Below are 24,579 nucleotides of genomic sequence, written 5' to 3'. Positions count from 1 at the left end.
TTTATCGTGTTTCCCCACGATGCTATTGGATAGAAAAGGCGTTTATAGGTCTGGTCACCCTGTCAAGAACGTACCTGCAATCTTCGCATTGAGCTGATCTCCTTTTTTATTTGCATGTCTGAATTTGTCAACATTTAAGCATGTCAGCTCTTTCTTTTGAGGAGTTTTTAGGAAAAGGAGGTCAGTGGATCAGTCACATGTAATAATTAATATAGTCCAAAAGACTGGCTGTTTACAGAGATTGATCTTTAATTCAGAACAAGTTCATCCTCGGGAAACAGAATGGCACTGGTGCACTATTTGCATCTCTCAAAACAATTTGTCACTTGTGCACAGCATAATAGCAGTTTCTCATCCCTTCCAACAAGTTGCAAATGCTTTTTGGCATGCATCAATTGCTTTCCTACAACTCTCTGCTGTTTATAACATTATCATTTGCTTATGTCATGTCAGTTAAAATTAACTAAACTTGTGAATGCTGAATAGTCACTCCATAAAAAACTTAATAGTCCTCATTTCATTGCCTGAGTCATTACATGCAAATATGTCTGTCAAGCAAACTTTATAAAAATCTTTAAATCCTTTTTTTTTTTTTTTTTTCCTGAAAACGTCTTCTAAATTGAAAAATTTCATAAATGATATTCAGACCTATGTGTGTCAGGTTCTGTTCCAATATTGTTTAGTAGTGCACAGCTCTACCTAAAGGAAGTTTATGTTTGTTGTAAATAAGGATGTGTTTATTCTTTTGCAAAATGCTGTGAATAAATTAGAATTGCAAAGCAAATGCAGTACAAATGTGAAACACGTTCAGTGTCTTGTACTCAGATACCTCACTAAATGCAGTGATGTCTAACTTTACTGTAGTTTTTACAGTTTTTCCTCAGTAGCTTTAGTGCATTACTCACAACACTATTTACATTTGCACTACAGGTAATGCATTTCTCAAAACAATTAGTCTTTATTGTATGTAAATCTTTATTTTCCTGAAAATGTCTTCTTAATTGAACAAGTTGATGATTTACAGACCTGTGTATGTTGTAGGCTCAGTTCCAATGATGTTCTATGTTCAGCTCTATCCAAAGAGAGTTTATGTTTGTTGTAAATAAGGATGTGTTTATTGTTTTGCACAGTGCTGTGTATATGTAAATTAGGATTGTAAAGAGCAAATGCAGTAAAAATGTGAAACATACATATTCAGTGTCTTGTACTCAGACACTTTACTAAATGCAGCGATGTCTAACTTTACTGTAGTTTTCAAATGGCTGTGCAAATAGTATATAGTGCTGTCTTGAGCCTTTTCAGGAAGTGTCACCAAAATCTGACTTTTTTTTGCACTGGAAAAAAAAAAAACAGTAAAGTTTTTTCATAATGATAACATGACAAAGCCATTTGACTATCTTGTTCATAAACAATGGTGTCAGGACTTTAAATTTTGATGACACTGACACTTTCATTGACATCAATGCTAGGTTTTATTATTTTACCAATAATAGCTAGGTTTTGCAGTTTATACTAATTTTTGTTAAAGTTTTGAGAAATGCGTTAACTGCTGTGCAAATGTAAATAGTGTTGTGAGAAATGCACCAAAACCCCTGAGAAAAACTGTATCGTCTTTTGACATTGTGTCCCTGCTTGGTAGTATTTCTTCAACATTATGGAAGTCAAAAAGCACCATCAAGTTTTGATGAGCAACATTCTTCAAAATGTCTTATATTTTTGAGTTCAGCCTTGAAAACAATGTCATTTGGTGAATGAATTTAAATTTTTAATTCAAACTTTCCCGTCAGAGACCAAATCAGACATAAATTCTCAGACTTCTCACTGACTATGTTTACATAGACATTAGTAACAAATGATTTGCCTTAATCTGACAAAGACAATAGTATGATTAGGATGTTTACATGAGTTGCTTTTTAAATGTTCCTTTCATGATCCCGTTATAGCACATAATTCGATTAACGTCAGTGCGTCACCACGCTATCCACATTTCCTCCAGAGTTTCATGTAATTTCAGGTGTTTCATTTTTAATTTGTCGACTTTAACTGCAGTTTGCCACTTTTACTTTCATTCAGGAACATTTCATGCACGCCCCAAACGAGATGTTGGATGAGAGTATGACAATGTATGACAGCCATGTGTAAGTAGACTATCCTGTCCCAAAACACAGTGAAAATCCTACACGACAGTAATAGTTTGACTGTGGCGTTTTCATGTCTGTACTTCTAATCTGCATAATCAGACTAAAATCAACATTCTCCACATGCCTTCATTCCATCTCTGTTTAGTTTGATGATGACTATAGTCGGATTAAATACATCAAGAATCGCTGATTACATGTTAAACTCTTAGGGCCTACTCACACTATGCCATCTGTACCGTGCCCAGGCCTGTTTCCCGGATCGTTTGAGAAGTGTGAGTGAGCTGAATCGGGCTTAAGCACAGTTCACTTGGCCGGCCCTGGCCCGGTTGGAAGAGGTGTGCCTGAGCGCGGTTCACTTGGGCTTTGGCACGGTACGCTTGTGTGTGAGTGCAAAGCCCGAAACTGAAAGTGAGACGTGACTTTTAAGGGGCTGTTTCATATGGATTTATTAATCATTCTTACTGTTCAGTGAACGCAAACTGTAGTGGAGTTAGCTGGTTTTGAATTTGATCGTCGCCATGGAGTGCCGGTAAGAACACGGAGACTTGAACCCCATTTACAGCTCTTTAATGTCCATCACACTTTATTGGTACAGTCCTTTACATGGGAGTGTGTGTGTATGTGTGTGTGTGTGTGTTTCTCATCATTGACGCACACAAAACTGACTGGAATTAGGCGGAAAGCAAAGCATGCAACCTTTCTCTCTATCTGATCAGAATGAAACCAGTTAACAGTCTCAATGTACAGCAGACCTAAGCTGCGTTTTGATTGGCTGCCTGTGCTCGTGATCAGCGCATGATCAAGTACGAGCTAAGGACTGTTTGACGAAATATCTGACTGCATGTCACTGCATAACAAACGACTGAAACGATATAACTAGAGAAATCTCCACTGTACTGCTGAGTGAGTGAGAGCGCTTCTCACTGAACAGCGCAGCAGCGATGACGTAAGCGTGCCGAGGCCCATTTGTGGTGTGAGTGCGGGCCGTCGGGGGAGACGGGAGGGGGGACAAGCGTGCTTTGGCCCGGTTCGAGGCAACTGTACCTACTGCGAGTACGGCCTTAATCAGAGATTTGTCTAATTCATAAAAGTCGGATTATCAGCGTCCATGTGAACATACTCATTATTGCTAGCTAATTCACAAGAAAGCCACAGAAGTTCAGTTACATTTATTTCTCATTTTAAAAAAGGCTTTTCAAACAATCAAAATATAAATACATCTTTCCCACACAAAAATCAACTGGCAACAACACGACAAAAACTTCACTCATACCAAACATCCATTATCAAACACACTCACACACACTAGCAGACATGTGCTCTCTCTCTCACACACACACCCCAGCCCCTGAATTTAGAGTTAAAGGTGCAATTACAAAAAAACAAACAAAAAACAATCATCCGACATCTGTACAGACTGCAGTCTCTGTGTTTGTGTGCTTGAGGACAGAACAAGAGTCCTGTTAAAACCTCTTCTGTGTGTTTTTTCCAGTTCTGCTTCATCTGTAGTGACCAATACTCAACTCAAACAACTGCTAAAACTGCTGGTTTCATCTGCCAAACTGTGCCCGTGTTCAGCGAGGCAGGAAAACACTGGTTTCGTGATCAGGTACAAATTTTTAACTAAGGAGCGAACAAAGAAATTCAAAGGCCAAAAATCTCAGGGGGGAAATAAAAGCTTTGATTTGCAGAGGTAAACAACTGATGCGTCGTCAGCGCAGCGCTGATGCTAATGTCCGTAGGATCCTCCAAAATACAGTCTGTGCGTCACAGGTCCTGCTGCGGCTCCTGTGCTGCTGTGTCGACGGATACATTCTGCTCTGTGGCCACAACAGTAATCAGTCTGGGGGGCTTTGATTGTGGCTTCTGCCTTTTCATACACAGAGGTTTCCGGACACAGTCACGTACGGCGGAGTCTCTGTTGTGCTAGGATGCTTTGCCCAGCTCAATTTTCTTCTGGATGGCTCTCGCGGAGTGGTATATCAAAGAATCGATGAGTCCGGCAACTGAAGGGAGCAGAAACAGACATGGTGAGACTATGAACAGCACTGGAGTGGAAGACTCATGTTTGCATCAATATGGCAGACCGAGTAAGATTGAACTCCTCAAAACTTTGCAATAAACACAAATAGATTATATATTAGAGATGAGCTGTTGATTTAAATAAATCTAAATGGGACTAGATGCGTTTCCAATCACCTATTTTATGGGCATTTTGGATATCCGCATTAAAAAAAAAAAAAATTAAAAAAAATAAAAAAAATAAAAAAATAAAAAAATCTTTTGATGGAAATACCAAGTTTTGAAAATGTGCATAAAAATGTATGTGCTTACCTGAATAGGATAAACTTTTTGTTTGATAAGAAAAGATGTGCATAAACGTTGGAAACACTTTTACCTACAAATTCCAGTATGAGCATTAATGTGTGTGAATTAGTGATGCGGGGACGGCGGTTATATCTGCTGGTTTGGATGTAGCGGGACATGGCAGTGGACCAGCGAAAAAGCAGAGAGTGGGCTTTGCAGAATGGGAAGATGAGACTCCCAAAATAATAAATGAAGTGCAAGAGTAGCCTATACTGTTCAAAGTTTCAGTTAGAGGAGTCAACAGAGGAAAATCTGCTCTCGTTCTGGGAGAAGCAAGATCACTTATCTCCATTACTGCAGCGCCTTGCGAGGAGAATATTGTTCATTCCTACAACAAGCGGTGCGAGAGAACGCTCATTCAGTGCAGCTGGCCGCGTTTTGGAGGCGAGGCGGAATCGCCTGAATTTAGGCTCAGTAGGTGTCATTCTGTTTTTGTACAGTGCAATGAAAAAGGCCAAGGGAACACAACATAGCTGCCATTTAGGCTGAAGTGGCACCCTTTTTGTTATCTTGTTCCTGTATCTGTAAAAGCTGAAATGTCTTATTTTTACTTTTTGTATCTTTTTGAAAATGAAAAATGTTGACTAAAGACAAAATTTAGTTTTTATAAATAAATGTTGATTTTAAAATGTTTACAATTAACATATTATTTTACCATCAGAGATGTGCAGATTAGCTCAATGAATCTGCTGTTAATATCCACGTTGACCTATCATCATGCATTAAACAAAGAATTAGAATTATTAAAGTGACGATCGGGTGCGCATAAATATATCAGATAAAACTATATGTGCGGGTGGGTGGCAGGCGGCTGATTAGTATGAAGCTGCGGATTCAGGTGTTATTTCAGCTCATCGGCGCATCTCTAGTGTGAATGGATAATTCTAATAAAATAAATAAATATTTATTTTTTAAAAATTGCAATAGCACATTTATTTAGACTATTCGCAATTGATTTATTTCCTGCCAAACACGTTTTACAAAATCACCACACTGCTTCTGTCAACCAACTTTCATTCATTCATTTTCCTTCAACTTATTCTCGATTTCAGAGGTCGCCACAGCAAAATGAACTGCCAACTATTCTCATTTTGAGGAGGGAACTGGCGGACATGCAACAACTTTAATCATAAGGTGAACACAAAACAAAACTTTCCATCAGGAGCTCCTACACAGGACTCTACACTTGTAAACACTTGCTCCAATGGTTTGCATGGCTCTCGATCCCGCACACACTGGTCCACTATCAACCCGACCAATCACAGAGCTAGCGCTACACGTCGTTCCAACATGTAGTTACATGTTTTGAGAGGTGTGCATCGGGATGGTCACGGCAAGGGCTATGCGATTACACACAGTTAATGTCTTTCCAGTCTTAACCAAGTATTGGGAAACACCAATACACTTATTAACACACACACACTCATACACTGCGTAAAGTTTCATACACTAATTTCGAGAGGAGCATGTGATATGATTAATTGCAGCTGGTTTCTCATCTGCAATCATTAGTAAACCAATCAGAGTATTCCAAACTCACAATAAGTAGCCCGTCTCGCCTTACTCCATTATCTTCATTTTTGAAGACTCCACCCAATATACCCCAATATCTCCCCCTATTCCTCCTTTACCAGGGGGAGCTCTTGAGAATTAACAGATCTCATACCCCCTTACATGCTCATTAACTAGGCGGGAGCCCTGGGCTCAATTATCTCTGGTTTTCTCCCAGGACAGCATGCCAAACTTGCTATTAATAGAGTGGAGGAACTATGACGTCAATTTGTATGCAAAAATCTGGAAGCGAGTTAGCATTTTAGCAATTCCGGTTCCCTCGTCCCAAAGTCAATGGGTTTTTTCAATGGGATTTCAGTAAAATCGCTTAAATAAGGTTTGTGGCTAACACAAACTCAAAATACTTTCACGTTTTGTTCTATGACATAAAACACATCAGTTACAGCACACTCTTGAATTTTTAAATCGGTAATGCTTCTTTAAAAAGACGGTTGCTATCAAGTTGCTAATTGGGACTACAGGCGGCGTCGGAGACATTATACGTCATCGAGCTGAACTGGTCTGGAGCGCGGCTCGCTTGTGTTGGGCATTTGGATTTGTCTGTGATTTTAGGTATTTTCATGAATAGTATTTTATATTTTGTAGTGTTTTTCTAATTGGGAATTCAGATTGTGTGTAGATAATTCCTTCACTTATGAAGGCTGTCGAGACAGATTCATTTGTTGATAATTCATTTTAATTAAACGATATTATGAAGATACTGCTCACCAGTGCAGCCTGTCTCTCTTCTTCCCTCAGTAATGCAAACGTGTGAATAAATGTGTACAAATACATGCATGTTAACTGTCATTTTAATGTGATCAAGTGATTTTTCGTCGGGTTTTTTCTTAATCTGAACACATTTCTTTGTCATAACTGCAATATCTAGACTCCTCCATAAAACGTATAGCAGATGTGACTGTATGGGCTGCTTTTCACTGTACTTCGTGACAAAAAAGGAATATTGAATCCATGATGATGAAACTAGCAGGCATTTGATAGACTTGTTCCTACTCACGCCTCATTTCTGTCGCCTGTTAAGGTAAGCAGGCTGTGTGCACGCGCGCGATACACTTATTTAAATGTCTTATGATAATACTATATAGGCAGATTTATACACGCAGTTTTAAAACTTTTAGAACAACCGCAAAGAAAAACAGATGTATTTCCCACGTAAAAACGGTCTAAAAGGCACGTAGGTCTATGTGTTTTTGCGAATTTATTTGTCTATAATATATACAGTGGATTATAATATTATAAACAGAAAGATTAACTCTTTGTCATGGACAATATTTCTAAAAATAAGCTTGATAAGTCGCCTGTAGCAGGGTGGGGCTGACGTCACAGGCGCGCATCCTGAAGGCACTGTAGTCCGTATATAGCCTAATGTTAGCTTTTCAGTTCTTGCGTTTGCATTTAAAATCCAAAAGTGCTCAAAGTTGTATTTTCATGTGAGGTGTAATGAACTGTGTTCGAACACAGAGCTTATTATTTGCAATCTTCGAAAAGCCTATGGGAAAATCCTATAGGGATTTTCACAAGGGAATCACTTTTATGCTAGCAGCCGATTAGCCTACAAAGTGACGTCATAGTTCCTCCACTCTATATAAAGCAATATCTAAGTGTGAACTCTGGAAGGCAGATTTAGTTTATATAATTCACCTATAGCACATGTCTTTAGACTGTGGAGGAAACCAGAGCATCCAGAGGAGACCCACACGAACACGGGGAGTACATGCAAACTCCACACTGAAATGCCAACTGACCCACTTGGGACTCGACCTGGCGACCTTCTTGCTGTTAGGCGACAGTAATACCTGTGCCCTCAACCATCTTTATGCTTTTTACAACATATTAAAAAAGTGCATGCATGCTGGACACTTGCTGATGGGTTTTCCTGTACCATGTGGTTCAACATAACCATTACAAATGACAACGAATCCATTAAGATCATGCATTTCAGCACAAGTCTGTAGATCAAACGCTTTTCGAGATCATGAGAAACAAATTCAGTCGAGTGTGTGCAAACTTGTGACTGAACATTTCTGAATGTTAGGCTTGATCTTTGCTGCTAAACTCCAGATGCGTTTACTGATTTTGATTTGACACACTCTTTCCTCGAGTACAGGACGTGCAGGACCGTATCGAGCATGTACGCAATTTAAAATGCTGTCGCTTACGTATGTGTATGCAGGCCACATCCTTCAGACATACTTTCCATGAAAACTGCAAATACAAAACACATAATGGAGTCTCTCACCTGTGAAAACACCTCCAATAATAGCACAAACTCCTGTTAGGAAATGGGTGAAAGACCTGCGGAGGAAAAGACAGAGAGAATTATAAGTATAATAAATGCTTATCCTCATTACGGTACAATGCATTAGATCGTTTCTTTCAAACAAAGTGTGTAATGTGATCACCTCTGCTTCTCTGTGAACTTGACCATCATCGGAGAGAGCTCATACAGCACAAACACACCAGGTAAACCCTGATCTCCAATCAGCCCGTTAGCAATTTTCTCATGTCTCGTTACTGAAAACTGGTTCGTTTTAACAACCTGAAGTCAAAGAACAGCATGGTTACTGCCATCACATGCATCAACATTTCTAAACAAGACCATCATTTTAGCTTACTAATGTAGAGTTATATTCACATGCTTTTCTTTTAAACACTGTTTTTTAATCATTACTTACATGGGGATTTTTTAAGTCTTTGTTTTATGCATTAAGAATCAAACCAGCCAGCAAATGAAGAGAACCATAACATTACAAACTTTGATTTGAAGCAAAAATGTATGTAAATCTGTGCTCAGATGGGGCCTGTTCTATAAACCAAGCTTACAGAAAATGCCAGGCTTATTTTGGTAAGTCAGGTTTATTAATGGCAGATATTATTTCATAAATCAAATTTACAAGATTTCAAACTCAGTTTCTCTGGCAACTTATGATGGGAAAGTTTTAAATTCAAGCTTAACCAAAGTAATGTTAACATTGACCTGCCGTAATTTGATGCCATTTTAATTCTCTCAATTCTTAATAATGATTAAAACTTTATAGTTACTTAATAGTAAATATATACACCCAACATCTTTAAGAATAGAACAATAATATACATTTCAAGAGTTCGCACTGAGCTGATGATTGATAATAAAGCTTGTTTGGCATGCTGTCCCAGGAGAGAGCCCTGAGCTTGAGATCCTCGAGCCCTGGGCTCCCTCCCGTTTGCAGGGCGAGAGGGAAGTTTGAGCTCAGGTAGATCTTGATGATTCCCCCCGGCTTATTTGTAGCTAAGTGAAGGATATGGATGACTGAGGAGAGGTGTACTCGCTGAGAGCTTGATTATGGTATACATTTTGTGTGCTCAATTTACTTAGGGTGCATGTTATTTGGACTGTGGGAGGAAACCGGACAATCCAGGGAAAGCCCACGCAAGCACGGGGCGAACAAGCGAAACTCTGCACAGAAATGTCACCTGGTTTAGTAGGAACTTAAACCAGACGCATTCCTGCTGTGGGGCAACAGTGCTAATGACTGGGCCACCATGTCGCTTGTTTGAAAAGAAGAGAAAGTAGGCTTGTGTTGGGGGATAGTTCTTCAAGACGAAGATATTGAGATAAGAAAACTCTGGTTCTTTATAGTGAGTTAAGAATCATCTGATTGGATTATCAATCATTAGCTGATGCTGAAACAGCCGAGAACAATCATAAGCACTTAATCCTCTCGAAATTTGTTTATAAATAAACTTTACTTAAATTCAAATAAATTACTTTAAACAAAACAAACTACAACATTTCAACTACATTTTATAGCTTATGTGGATTTTTTTTTTTCCTGTATATAGAAATTTTATTTAATATTTACCCCAACATATTCATTTAGGTGTAATAATTTTTGGACTGAGATCTTCAGTTTATTTTTTGTTAGATTATTTCCAAATTTTGCATTGGTACTGAATAATCTAACGTACAGTTAAGGTCAGAACTATTAGCTCCCATTTGATAATTATTATTTTTTTTAAAAAATATTTCCCAAATTATGTTTAACAGAGCAAGGACATTTTCACAGTATGTCTGATAATATTTTTTTCTTCTGGAGAAAGTCTCAGTTAGAATAATAAAAAAAAGTCTCGGCTAGAATTAATATTTATCTCTGGAGAAAATAAATCAAGATTTTACTTCTGGAATTATTCTGCTATATTACTATATTTCTATTAAGCTTTACCGTGTTTATGAGCAAATATATTGTCAGATGTTAAAAATATAATTTTCTATGAAAAAAATGAATGAAGATTTTACTTTAATGTAAAACTTCTATAATAGCTTAATAATATTCATTCATTCATTTTCTTTTAGCTTAGTCCCTTTATTAATCAGGGGTCGCCACAGCAGAATGAACCGCTAACTTATACAGCATATGTTTTATGCAGTGGATGCCCTTCCACTGGGAAACATCCGTACACTCATTCACACACAAACACTACAGACAGTTTATCTTACCCAATTCACCTATAGCGCATGTCTTTGGACTTGTGGGGGAAACCGGAGCTAGCTTAATAATATATTATATTTATTAATAATTTAACCTGAATTTTATCAATATAAATATTATTGTTTTGTTTTTGTAAAGATACTATTATTTATAGTGTCTCTTACCTCTCCATCTCCTTTAACATATATCGTTGGCACAATTTTCACAAAATACTGGTACATCATTGAGGCTGTAAAGGCCAGAAGAGAGTACAGGTCAATCAGACATACAGGACGTCAACATTTGGTGAAATTACAGTTTTGAAGTCCTCTTGCACTAATAATAAACACATTTGAAATCTAACCTTTCATTTTGGCAAGGCAAGTTTATTTATAAAGCACATCTCATACACAATAGTAATTCAAAGTTCTTTACATAAACAATAATAAAAGACACAAGAAAATAATAAAAATGATTAAAACAGATTAAAATGTGTAAAATCAGGTTTTTTAAGAAATATAAAAGTAAAAAGAGACATAATAGTGCAATCTGTGGGACGTAGCACAGTGCTCATTCAGTAAAGGCATAGCGAAATAGATGCGTTAAAGTAATAAACAGGCCCGTAGCCATCCTGGTGAAAGGGTGGATCTTTTTTTCTCAAAAACTGGACCTTCAGTTATTCGCCTCATTTTCTAGGTTTAAATACTGCATTTAATGACATTTTAAGCACTTTTTGTTTAGATAGCTTGTTGGATGGTCATCAGAACCAAACTTTTTGAGGTACCAAAACATTTCCCTTAAAGATAAAAAAAAAACATACTTAAAAATGGGTTCTCAACCTTTTTCTCTTCGATGCCCACTTTTATCTCTGATTTTCTCCTGTTTTGAAGGCCCAAAACTGAGTGTCTAGAGAAAATGCTTGTTTTAAAACTTTATTTATTAGCAAAACATTTATTTTGCCTCCTATTATTATATTATTATTAGAATAATAGGAGGCAAAATAAATGTTTTGCTTATATATATATATATATATATATATATATATATATATATATATAAACAGAAACATTGTACATATATATTATTATATTTTATATATATTTTTATATATTTTTTTAAATGTACAGACAGGTTCAAAACTTCTGAATTCTTTACTTCAGTTATTCTTTACAAGTTATTCAGTTGACACGCAGCAATTGAAAATTTAGGCCACAGTTATGTCTGTAATTAACAGTGAGGGTGTTTTTGCACAGAGTCCGAATTAGCCTGTTTAATCACAGAAAATGGGAAATGCCATTACTACTATTACTTTAATATGGCATATTTAATAATAAAATCAAATAATTATAGTATAATATTTAAGCTCATTTTAATCTCGCAGCCCACCTGCAGGATCACTGAGGCCCCCTAGTGGGCCGCAGCCCACTGGTTAAGAATCGCTTCATGATTTATCAGCATTTGTTTTTTTTTTTTTTAATAAAAACTTAAGCTTATGTTCATTTATTTTTTAAAAAAATAACCTGGCCAGCACATTTAACGTTCCTTAGTTAGAATTTGGCCATTTCAATAAAAATAAATAAATAAATAAATAAATAAATAAATAATTCAGAGCTTCACAATTTTTCTAGATTTTTCTCGTTAAAAATAAAAAATTGAAAATTCATGGATAACAATGACCTGATTAGTATTACAATTAACTTTAATATGAGCTGCCTTTAGTGCTTCACACCTTTTTATTGATCAATTTTTGTTTTATGAATAAGGTTCACGATTTAGAATAAAAGTTTCCTGTAAAATGTTTTCTCTATTTAACAGCACAGATGTTAGACTCATGAAAAATAATTGTTTGCACTGGCCAAAACTGATTAGCTGAAGTCATGACAGCCAACAGAGGATTCCACTTGTTAGATGGGTTATTTTCACAATTTATGATGGAACAGCAGTCAAAATAGGACAAATGAGCTTATGTATAGGACAAATGCTGGACCTTTAACAGTGGAGGGCTGAGTCTTTCGAACATTCATGTTCATTAATAAGTAATTAACCCAGAAACAACGCAGTATATCCACCTTTATCTTTGTATTTGTTTTTACCAAAACAAAATAAAGTTGGTTAGAAACCGCTGTCAGTTCCTTTATTCACCAACAGGGGGTGTCTAGTGATAAACAGGTGACTGGCTCTGGCACTAGAGGGCGCTGCAGCGCTTCATAAGCTTGAATTCTCCGCTTGTACTTTGGCACTTCCTCTCAAGTAATGGCGTCCGTGTGAAACAGTCCTATCGCAAACATTGAGCTAGGTTGTCACAAAAACTAACCAACAGGGCCACTAAAATAGCGATTTGAACAAGGTAAGAAGACTTTCTTCAAATATATTTTTCGATAACTGCTCGCGGTGTCCATAACCGAGAGCGGTTGAGCTTGTTTAAGGCCGGAGACCTTGATGACATTTAACGAAATAATCCAGTTCACGTGCGTTAAATTTGTCTTGTAGGTTTTAGTTTTACTTTAACGGCAATATACCGTAACTTACAGCTATATCAGCTCCTCTTAGCTTGTCAAAATTACCTTGTTTTATATAACGCGCAGGTGCCAGACTTATCATTAAAGTAGTGCGCTACTTATCTAGACAACAGCATTATGTGCACTATGTAGAGGTCATTTTATGTCAACTGATTCAAAACGTGCACGTTAACAATACTGAATTTATATCTACATTAAAGTAATAGTCCACCAAAAAAAATCTAACTGTCATCATTTATTTATACTTGTTTGTTCTGTTAAATACAAAAGAAGATATTTTGAAGAATGTTGAGGATCTGTAACCATTGCTTTCCACAGTGTTTTTTTTTTTTTTTTTTTTTTTACAATGGAAGTCAGTGGTTACGGGTTTTCATCTTTCTTCAAAATATCTTTTGTGTTAAACCGAAGAAACAATTTTTTTTTTGTTTGGAACCACTTTAGGGTAAATAATGAGAATGTATTGATTTTACATCCTTAAATACAAACACACATAATATAATTAGTATTATTCATTATATTTATCATTAAACGCATACAAACATACACCGAATGCAAGAAATGCCCAAAAGTAACCAACTACAAGTAAAGCTACATTGTGTCTTGTCCTCCTTCCAGATGCCGGTGAGTGTAGGATCGTACGGACAGCAGGCTCAGCCCAGCTGCTTTGACAGAGTCAAGATGGGCTTCATGATGGGCTTTGCTGTAGGAATGGCTGCAGGTGCCATGTTTGGGACTTTCTCCTGTCTCAGGTATAAACTTAAAAGGAACAGTTCACCTGGTAATTTAAATCTAATGTTAAAATAATGAGGCGATACACTTAATGGCTTTTCTTCTCTCTTTCTGTAGAATAATAATCAAAACATCATGTGTCTTTTATATAATGCAAGTTGTGCTCATGGCTGTCATGAAAATACTCAGGGTTGCCAGGTCCAAGAACAATGTTAAGCTCGAAACATGCCCAAAAATGAATAGTAGTCCATTTTTTGTTTTAATTTAATAGTTTGTTTTAAATTCTTTTTGACAAGTTTTTTTTCTATAGTTATGACAAAAGTTGTAATATGTTTACTATAGATATGACAAAAGAGTATGCAACAGTTTTAGTTAAGCCTATCTTGTTTACGGATGGGGTTGAAGGGTGTTGAGTGCACTCTCTCGTTAACATGCTTAAATACTTGTGCTACATGACAATATAAAAGCTTTTTTAGTCCTTGTGTATGACATTTAAGGTTTGGGACTCTGCTGAAGTCTGTTCTTAAATGAAAGCATCAGAGTTGACATCATTTGCTACGATTTTTAATCATGTGCGACTCGCATAGACAGGTGAAAATCCAAACTACCTGCTTACACTGCAAACAAGAGGACACAGATTGGATTCATATTGGATAAATTTCCACATATGAATAAGGCCTGAATATGATTTGAGTAAATTGGAATCCATGTAATTTTTTTTCTGCTTACACAGGGCATATCTTATCTGTGCCACATGGGGAAAAAAAAATTGGAATTGAGTCACTTGAAACATGCAGTGTAAATGCGGCCTTATATATTTGATACAAATCCTTGTAGATACAGAATATGTTTGAAGGTACTGACCATCTGCACAAGAAAAATACTACTTCTGAAGTACCTTTCTCAGATGTAGGAGTAACTAATGTTCTGTTCATTTATTTATTTATTTTTTACTCGCTCACTAGCAGCAGTCTTAGGGTTGCCAGATATGTATTCTGGGATTAATGTCTATTAAGAATTAATTTATAATTTTGTATTCTTGAAAGGGAAACATTTTGGCAGTAAAGACATTGCAAAGAAGCCTCAGAAAAAAAACAACTTTCTTTCCCATAACACTTTCTTTTGAAAAGAGCTCAATAGTGTGGGAAAACCGCGACTCTGGCAACACTGAACACACTGAGGACTTGCATTTTATGAATCTCCAATAGTCACGGTTTGAGCTTAACTTTAATGCTTTACTTTCAATTTGACCTGAATGTGAGTAAATTAACAGCAAATATTTATTTTGCAGGTGATCTAGTTCTGTAATTTAGCCTAATTTATAAAACAAAATATCCTGTAACATTTGCTAAAAAATCTGACATTTTTATTTATTTATTTTGTTCTATTCAGGATTGGCATGCGGGGTCGAGAGTTGATGGGCGGAGTTGGGAAGACGATGATGCAAAGCGGTGGTACGTTTGGGACCTTCATGGCGATTGGGATGGGAATCCGCTGCTGAGATCACACTAATGCCACTCAAGTAATAGGACTTTGAAGCATTTTCCATTCACCCGTTTGTTATCACACCCAGATTCAAGGACATCGGTGTTAATAAAGAGTAATAGAAATGTTTTTTTTTCTGTAAATCTCTAAGGCTCAAATGTAAGACCTGATTGTTGATCGATAATGACAGCCCTACTTTTTATTGGAGTTCACCAGAACAGGTTAAAGTCAACTTAAATGACCTTTCTGCAGTTTACGGAGGGCTTACAATGAAGAAGGGCTATTTATTTTGAAAAACAACGTTGTTTGAAACACATTTTAAGTTTAAGCATGACAATAAGAAATAGCACACACTTACCTTGAGGTGCTGCTACATTAGTATCATCTAAGGGGTTGACAATTCCAGGATAGTCTTTGCCAAATGAAAGATGTTTGATGAAATGTGTCATGTTGATCTGTGGTCAAACAAAACAAAATCATTAAATTTTGGTCTAATATTCTGAGCAAACACAAGAGCAATCTTATTGAAGAAGAGAACTGAACAACTCACATTGTCTAGGCCAAAGCTTTGCAGATCATGAACTGAAAATAAAGCAAATTGAAAAATATGAATAAGTGTTTGCAATGATGACAAACATATCAATGCATTTTAGTTTAGTTCATTTGATTAGACTAGGAATTGCACATTTTCCAAATAAAGGCAGAGAGTAGTTTGTTAAGGGGTCACAGACACACTTACTGATGGAAATCGACAAATTAATTGAAAATGCAATGTCAAATAACAAACTGACTATTAGTTAAAGGCTAAAATCTCAAATTAATTGCAGAAAAAAGCAGAATCACTGATGTAGTAACAAGGTAAATTCTAACTTGTCTTGGAATAAAGATTTATTAAAATATAAAAGATCAACTTACTCTCCACAGCATGCACTGCAGAAAGAAGAGAAAATAGTCACTAAATGGGTTTGATTTCAAAAGGAATTTGTGACAAACACTTTTAAAATCATTCAAATACTAGAAGACAATTGTAATAGCCAAAACATAAGGGGACTCGTCTCTTTAGATCAAAATGTTGTTGTTGTTTTTTTGGCACCTTTAATCCATGGTGCATAGAAGTTAATGAAGTATTGGATATGCACTTCAGCCATTGAAAGAACAGCCTATGCATGACCAAGCAAAAAAATAGTGTTAGTTCTGTACCTTGTTACTTAGAAAGATTGTGAGCTTTGGTAAGGAAGCACAGAAACCTTTTTTCCCCAAAGATTAAAAACCCAGACTTCCCAAAAACAGTCTCATTAACAAAACAGTTTTGATTTTTACAGCATCAATGATCAACACCACAACATAATGAGAGCGTAGAAGAATTAAAGCTTGTAAAGGCACACCTGCGCACATTAAAGCAGCAGAAGAAACTGTTCATAAGCCTGGAAACTTGACAACTGGTCAAAATAAAACTGAACAGACTGATGAACAGTTCTGAGAAACCAAGCAGGGGAAAAAGCAGACAATGTGTACTTTAGGTAAATACAAACATAGATCTGACGACATTTAAAGCATTTAAAGAGACACATTTGCATAATAAGAAATGAGAAGTTGCAGAAAGCACAAGGCGACATGCAGGCAAGTCAAACTTTTAGATCTGATGGTATTGACGCATATGTTGGCTTAATTAAATAATTAATAGGATTTGTCATGATACACAACACATTTGGTTTTTAAATTAATTAATTATGAGTTAAAACCAGTAATTATGACTTGGCATCAGATCTAAAAGCTTTAACTTGCATTTGATTTTTACTTAATAACTAGGCTCGAGTCTTTACCATGAACATGAGACTGCTGGAAACTCTTTCCAGGGGCAAAATGGAAATTTCCTGCCACCTGAAGGAATGTATAGGGATTTTGATTTTATTTATTCATTTATTTATTTTGTGGGGGGTGAGACTAAATTTTAAGTACTTTTATTAAAAGATGGATTCAGATCAGGGGGCTGCATGTTACCTTATTGACCTCCAGAAAGCCATAAACTTGACATCCCTCATTTTTCTGTTCCTGCATCTTCTGGCTGAATCCCTCTCTTTTGCACTGCTCAATGGTGTCAGGGGTCTTAAATGCCCAGCCCCGTCGCCGATACGCCTCCCGCACGTCATCACAGGTGTTGCAACACCTGCAGAACAAGCAGTTCATTTTGGATATTCACAAAATCTTTGGCTTTACATAGATTTGTTTTTATATAGGCTTTTAACATGCTTAAAACAATCTGTGTATAAGTCAAACACATTAAAAAAAGTCAACAATATCTGGATGCAGACTTGGATTTGCAAGCTGAGACTGCTTATCTCAGAAATGCAATGTCAGACACAATGCACTCAATGGAGTGAGTGACATCACTGTAGGGGGTTAGGTGTGGGCATTAAAAAGCGTTGCATGCAGCTCAGATTAGAACTGCACCAAGTCTGCAGCCAGACCCCTCTCAGAAAAGTAGTATTGAAATCGATGCACATAAATGACAAGAACTAAAATCATTTAAAAAGGAAAAAATTTAAAGTTCAAAAAGAAATTAGCTGAAAAACTAAACATTTCATAAAAAAATATAAAATCATAAATGGGCCTGTCTTGGTCCTAGATTTTGAATTGACTAATTTAAAAATAATTGCTATTAAAAACTTATCGATCTGTTTAGTTTAATAAATGTTTTGTATGTTTTACTTTATAATAGGGCTCTGCGATTTAGGGAAAATATCTAATTGTCTTTTTTTGACTGATATTTCAATTTGATTTGCGATATAATTTTGTCGTCAAGCTTCAGCTCAATTATCTGTATCATAGCTTCTTACTGCTAAAATGCAGTGAGTGTTAGTTTAAAAAAACGAAACTGAAAAGATAATAACTCAAGTTAAACATTTATTCAAATTTGTTTTTAAATATTCAGCAATGAAACACTTTTTTCTCTTTAGCAAACAAATTAATAACCATACTTTTCTGTAACCTCAAATTAGAGAGGTAGTGTAGCTTATTTTAAAAAACAAAACATAATTTATAATTATAAAAATACACAACACTTAGCAAACTAACATGGCTGAAACAACTCTCAAGTTGTACTTTGTTGTTGCTTGCTACTAGATTGAGTGTCACTGGCAATACTTTCAATTGACTTTTTAGCAAGACACTCGTATAGCTACTTGTGGTGCCTTCTAAGGTGCTGGTGGTTGTATTTTCTTATGCTCTGACAACAATTCTTACAAATTACCTGTCTGACTTTGAAACCAAAATATTCCCATATTACTGATGTTCTGTTTTTCTTTGATATTAATTTGTCTATTAATGCTTCTGAAGCGGCAAATGCCATCATCTCACTCATCCGCGCTTTCCTATTTGTTTTTTTTTTATTGTGAGCATTCCGCATAGTTCAATTGTGCAATTCTGATTGGGCAGAACAAAAGTGTGCTCACTCAACTGGCTACTAAGACTCTCACACAGACAACAGCCATGCATTTGCTCTGGGCAGGGGGAATTTAAATAATACATATTTCATATTATCTCTTGCGATTAGCTAATCGCAATGCTTCAAAATGCGGTTAGATAATATTAATAGAATGGGTAAAATGCTATTGTAGAAGATAAAATATTTTCTTTTTGTGTTGATCTTTAATTTTGGATAAATTTAACAATAATAACACAGAAGTTAAAACATTTTAGGTTTTTTTATACTTTGCACAGATGTTAAATCATAGTAAAACAAGAGCATTTCTGGACCATTACACAAACAAATACCTCACTATAATTTGTCTACTACATACTTCAATTTCCCTTATTTTAATTCCTTTCTTTTCAAATAATTGCACTTAGTTCAGATAACCACAATAGGATTATTAATCAAAGAGTTCAGATGCAAAAACCTCTAAATGCCATCTGAAATGTTCTCCTAAAATGATCATTGTTCCTCAGCCTCCTATGTTTATTTTCAGTTATTTCACTTTAAAGGCAATAAGAACTTAATAATCACTGTAAACGTAAAATTACTGAGTCTACACACAGAAGTCTTTTCTTTATCAAAAGGGCATTTCTTAAATGTGGTGTGTGTTTGTATGAATGCAACACTAATGATAAAAATGTCAATTAACACAAACTATTATTTCACTAATAATATCATTTCATATAACTATGCATGTTTGTATTTAAGCAATCCAACAGTCTAATTGTACATGAATACTTTAGAAAACTAGTTTGTCAATTGCAGCTTGTATTACACACAAATGCATTTTAAGTGAAAGTCCTCTGTGGTAAACACCAGCATTTACACAACAAATGAGTTTTGTTGACACTGACAATTCATCTGCTCAAAATGCACTTAGTAAAACTAATGTCAATGTGAGGTCTATTGTCCTGGCGGAATTTTAAATGTTTAATTACCCTCGTCCTTTCAACCGGGTGCTTATGAATGTGAGCTATCTTGACTATGCAGGCACGCGTCAACGTCACAGATTTTAACTATAGCTTTCAGAACCGGTTTACTGGCAGTAGACAGACCTGTTCTGCAATCAGACATTCCAGTAAAAACCCAGCTGTCTGGTTTGTGGTGGTTATGCATTAGTAGAAAAGGTGAAACTCACTTTAAATCGTCAGTCTCAGCTCCGTAGCAGCTTTCACAGCGGTCAGGATCAAGCGTGCTGGGGTCAAACACACCTTCCTCCTCTTTGCCTAAATCTGCACGCACACACACAAAAAGTCAAATATGCTAGAAATTACTTGAACATGATAACCCTTTACCTGAAGAACCATGTATGGTACTTTCATAGACACTGACTACATTTACATGGACATCAGTAATCAAATTATTTGCCTTAATCTGAATAAGACAATAATATGATTAAGCTTACATGAGTTGCTGTTTAAAAGTTCCTTTCATGGTCCAGTTTTACATGTTAAAGCACATAATTCAGTTAACATCATCGAGTCACCATAATTTTGGGTGTTTCATTTCTACTTTGCCACTTTCACTTTCATTCAGGAATATTTCATGCATGCCCCCCCGTGACAAACGAGATATTGGATGAGAGTATGAACTGCTGGAAGAGTGTACCACACGCCGCATGGGAGAAAAATAACTCCACATTTCACAATGCAGATGTCTGAGGTCCTTCACTGACTCTGTAGGTGCAGAGAATAGTGTCAAACAGCTGTGTGTGTGTGTGTGTGTGTGTGTGTGTGTGTGTGTGTGTGTGTGTGTGTAGAGACTATCTGGTCACAAAATGCAGTGAAAATCCTACACGACGGTAATAGTTTGATTGTGGTTAACACTTAAGCCTGATTTATACTTCTGCGTCAAGTGACCGGCGTAACCCACGGCGCATGCAACGCACGTGGCTGTGCATTTATACTTGTACGCGCTGTCTCTGTTGGTCAGCATTAACACTTCCGAAACGCTAGTTTTTAGTGAGGTGTAAATCTTCCTTTGTGTCGAGTTTCTTCGCTGCTTTTTTGCTTTTCCTGAACACTTCCGGGATGTGCAAGTGGCTCAAACTCGCTCATTTTGAGGCAGGAACCGGCGGAAGTGCAACAACTTTAACTATGAGGTAAACACAAAACAAAACTATCCATCCGGAGCTCCTTCACGGGACTCCACACTTGTAAACAATCGCTCGCGCCATTCGCGCGACTCTCGGTCCCGCCCAGACTCGTCAGCGATACCAAGCCGACCAATCACAGAGCTTGCGCTACCCGTTGTTTCGACGTGTAGTTACATTTTTTGAGAGGTGCACGTCAGTGACGCCGATGGCCACGGCGAAGGGCTATGCGTCAGCACCGTAGCATACGCCGGCGTTTGACGCAGAAGTATAAATCAGCCTTTAATCAGAGTATTGTCTTGATCATATTAAAATCTAATTAATGGAGTCCATCTAAACGTACTCACCGATTAGAATATATATTTATATTTGTTTGAGTCATAATGCTTTAAAAGTGTTGTAATAAACCCCAGGGACACTCCAGGATTTGTTCAATGAGTGCCATATAAAGGGTTAAACACATTTCACTGGTTAAAATCAGCATTTATAAGCACAACATGTAACCAGAACCTTTTAAAGCTCAGACATAATCACATATGCCTTTTACGGCTGAACTATTAGTTCTTTAGTTAAATATTTGAAATATGTGTGTCAACAAGCATAAAGTCTGCTTGTACATTGCATTATTGCCATTCTTGATTTTAGGAAATTGTAATCTTTTTAAGTGGTTCAAAACAAGCACAACTGAATCATCAATAAATGAACTTGTTCTTTAAATATTTTAAATACGTTTAAAAAGATACAAAAATAGCTTGAAAATTGCATTAATAAAAAATCTGATGTATCAGAAAACTCATATTTTAATAACGTACAAAACATATTTTACGTATTTAGATTCAATCTGTTCACTTATTAAAATATTTTTCAGTATGTTAAGACATTAGCTTGTAACTACAATTGCATTAATGTCACTTTTAGCTGAAATTACAGCTTTTAGACAACACAGTCCATAGTGTTCAGTAAAACAGCAAAGCATCAAACTGTTCAACTCTATATAAAGATACTGACCATGTTTTTCAGCCTCTGTTGTGACTGGCTGACCGTCTTTGTCAAGTCTCTGTTTAAAAAGGTTATGCTCCACGTCCAGCTGCTGCTCCCCTGCTACGTCCATGGCATCAATGCTCAGGTCTACAAAATAAATTCCCAAAAGCTTTGAGGTCATTTGGTCACGTCTAGATGCAGTAGATGCTTGCGCACAGCAAAATAGCATAATTTGTGTGACACTGTACAACATTAATTACTATTATGTTACTGTCAGGAGTAGGTCTAGGGTTGGATTATACAGTGTTAAACAATGTGATGAGAAATTAAGAGAATAATTCATCCGATCTGTATCACTTCTAGCAACAACCAGGTAAAATTTTAGATCACTCCCTATTTTCTCATAGACGGCTTCAGGCATTTCAGAATTCTACTCATTGTACAGTATTTATTCGCCGAGCAAGAAGACAAAAACTTTCATCAGTAAACTATTGAAAACGTAAGTTAGCATAAAACACTTAGCATAAAAAAGTATGTTTAATTAAAGGCGCAAAGTATATGTGGGAAAATTACATCAATGTTTGTCTCCTCTGTTTTAGCATAACACTTTAACAACAATAGTTGCTGTTTTTATGTTACTGTGAGGGGTAGCTGTTAATAAAACACAATGCAGTGGGTAATTTAATAAAAAATGTAAATAATCTGGCCAGAGCTGTATCCCTTTTAGCAACAACCAGGTAAAATATATGAATCCAAAGTTTCAGCTTTACAGTTTTACACATTTTAGAGTATTTATTATTTATAGATTACTTATTGAAGTATATATATATATATATATATATATATATATATATATATATATATATATATATATATATATATATATAAAAGTAGAGTAAAAACTCTAAAAATAAATTCAGAGACAGTAAATGTTAAAATTACATTGAAACGTTGGCTTATATCTTCCAAAATAACTAACCACAGTTTTGAAATCAGAAAAATATAAATCTGCAAACATTATTCTTAATATTTTAAATGAGGAACATAAGCATGTGTTATGGATGTGACCAAAAAAGTCACAACAGTTTGTAGAAGTTCTGTGAATTTAACTGCACAACCCAAAAAAATAATGCTAATCTAATGGATAAGAGTTGTCTCACTATAGAACTTAAATTATTGCTTTTATTTTGCATTTATGAGGGAAAGCTTGGTTAAGGATGTGAAATTGCCACTTGTCTGGCTTGAAATATGATTGTTTGAAAACATTAATAGAGAAATTGAGAATTTTTACAGTACTGTAAAATACAAGCCTTAGACAAAAAAAAACAAAAAACAGAAAAGGTTTTGCTGAAACCTTTTTTTTTCCCATGGCAACGTTGACATTTGCATGGAATTGCTGAATATTTGCATGAATATACATACAGGGTAGGCCATTTATATGGATACACCTTAATAAAAAGGCGATATTATGATATTAACGTCCTGTTTCTGGCACATTAGTATATGTGAGGGGGCTTGTAAATAACTCATGAAAGAATAAAGTTACGTTTATAACCAAGCACACAATTGTTTTTCTTGTGAAATACCCAATAAGTTTATCAAGGTACACCCATATAAATGGCCCACCATATTCAATAATTTGAATATTCGGTCTGAAATCGCATGCAAGTATGACTTTAAAACAACATTAGCACTATTTAACTGACTGTGAACAATGTTGTACTTTGATAGTCACTGGGTCTAATATGATTTCCCTGTTTATAACTAGCAAATGATACTTTTCTGAAATATTATTAAGGATCATGTCCGACAAACTTTATCTCAATTAGAACTTTAATCTGAAAACACAAGTCAGCATGAAACACGGTTATCATAATAAATGTGAATATTTACTTACAGGCGCAAGGCATATGTGGAAATATAACATCAATGTTGATCCTTAGTTTGTCTCCTCTGGAAGTGTCAACAAATAGTTCAGGATGCACCTAAAAGTGATCAAATCAAACCCAGAAGTCACTGATGTTCCCTCAAAACTTTATGAACAGCCCTTACTAGTACTATTAAGAAAATAAACTCGGGCGATTGAGCTGTTTGTCTGAATTAATTCACCCACCTCTTTAGTTAGATAATACTGCAGCTCGGAGAAGAACAGAATCAGCATGATAAGTCCACTGATGATGGTCACTACAAAGTGAACGGACAATATGTAAATTAGGACACAACTTCTGCCTGCCATTTAAATCACAGCCACAATAATAAACACCACTCTTATTATACACAGCTTTATATTTTTAGCGATCACATTTCACTTCTCACTTAAACTGTATATCATTTAAATATGTAATTATATGAATATATTTTAAGACTTTATGTTAATTAGCCAGTCCAACACTGCTTTCTCTCCATGAGCCTGTGTGTGTGTGTGTGTGTGTGTGTGTGTGTATGAATGGCGCTCAACACTTGTACAGCTCCCGGTGGATTTTTGTCACTCACCCGTGGCTCCTCCACATGTTTTGATCCTGAAGTCCTCTAGAGTTTTCGGATACGCGTCAAATTGTTTGAGTTTATTTAACGCATCCATTCTCCCTCTCGTGCGGCGGTAAAGCTAGCCGTCACTTCGATTTCCAGTGACCCATTTCCGGTATGGTGAGGAAGTGATGGAATCATTGCAGCCAATCAGATTCCACCGCGTAGCTGGAGCGTCTCCCTGGTGTTGACGCTCTAGTGGCAGACTTCTGCATCGTCAGTTTTATCTAATGACTCCTCACAA

The 24,579-nt window shown here is 36.1% G+C and overlaps 2 protein-coding genes across 3 annotated transcripts; one reads left to right on the top strand and one right to left on the bottom strand.

Annotated features, from left to right (window-relative positions):
• Window positions 1-3,295: 3,295 nt before the first annotated feature.
• On the bottom strand, window positions 3,296-24,438 carry ergic3 (ERGIC and golgi 3). Of its 2 annotated transcripts, NM_001033105.1 has the most exon segments (14): window positions 3,296-4,147; window positions 8,320-8,375; window positions 8,483-8,619; window positions 10,714-10,778; window positions 15,620-15,716; window positions 15,812-15,843; window positions 16,177-16,191; window positions 17,085-17,142; window positions 17,263-17,428; window positions 19,875-19,968; window positions 21,837-21,956; window positions 23,707-23,794; window positions 23,923-23,993; window positions 24,303-24,438. In NM_001033105.1, coding segments are annotated over 14 exon segments (1,167 nt in total). In that variant the 5' UTR covers window positions 24,391-24,438; the 3' UTR covers window positions 3,296-4,067.
• romo1 (reactive oxygen species modulator 1) lies at window positions 12,718-15,908 on the top strand. The gene is made up of 3 exons (NM_200797.4): window positions 12,718-12,875; window positions 13,663-13,796; window positions 15,169-15,908. The coding sequence occupies exons 2-3, from the start codon at window positions 13,663-13,665 to the stop codon at window positions 15,275-15,277; spliced, it is 243 nt and encodes an 80-aa protein (NP_957091.1). The 5' UTR covers window positions 12,718-12,875; the 3' UTR covers window positions 15,278-15,908.
• Window positions 24,439-24,579: the final 141 nt, after the last annotated feature.

Source organism: Danio rerio, chromosome 6 (genome assembly GCF_049306965.1).
Source record: "Danio rerio strain Tuebingen ecotype United States chromosome 6, GRCz12tu, whole genome shotgun sequence".
NCBI lineage: Eukaryota > Metazoa > Chordata > Actinopteri > Cypriniformes > Danionidae > Danio > Danio rerio.
This window is presented reverse-complemented; position numbering and strand designations above follow the sequence as displayed.

Excerpts from the sequence above, each read along its gene's own strand:
- romo1 (NM_200797.4), top strand. The coding sequence starts at position 13,663 with ATGCCGGTGAGTGTAGGATCGTACGGACAGCAGGCTCAGCCCAGCTGC. Across the intron at positions 13,797-15,168 it reads GGGACTTTCTCCTGTCTCAG|GATTGGCATGCGGGGTCGAG; the intron begins GTATAAACTTAA and ends TGTTCTATTCAG.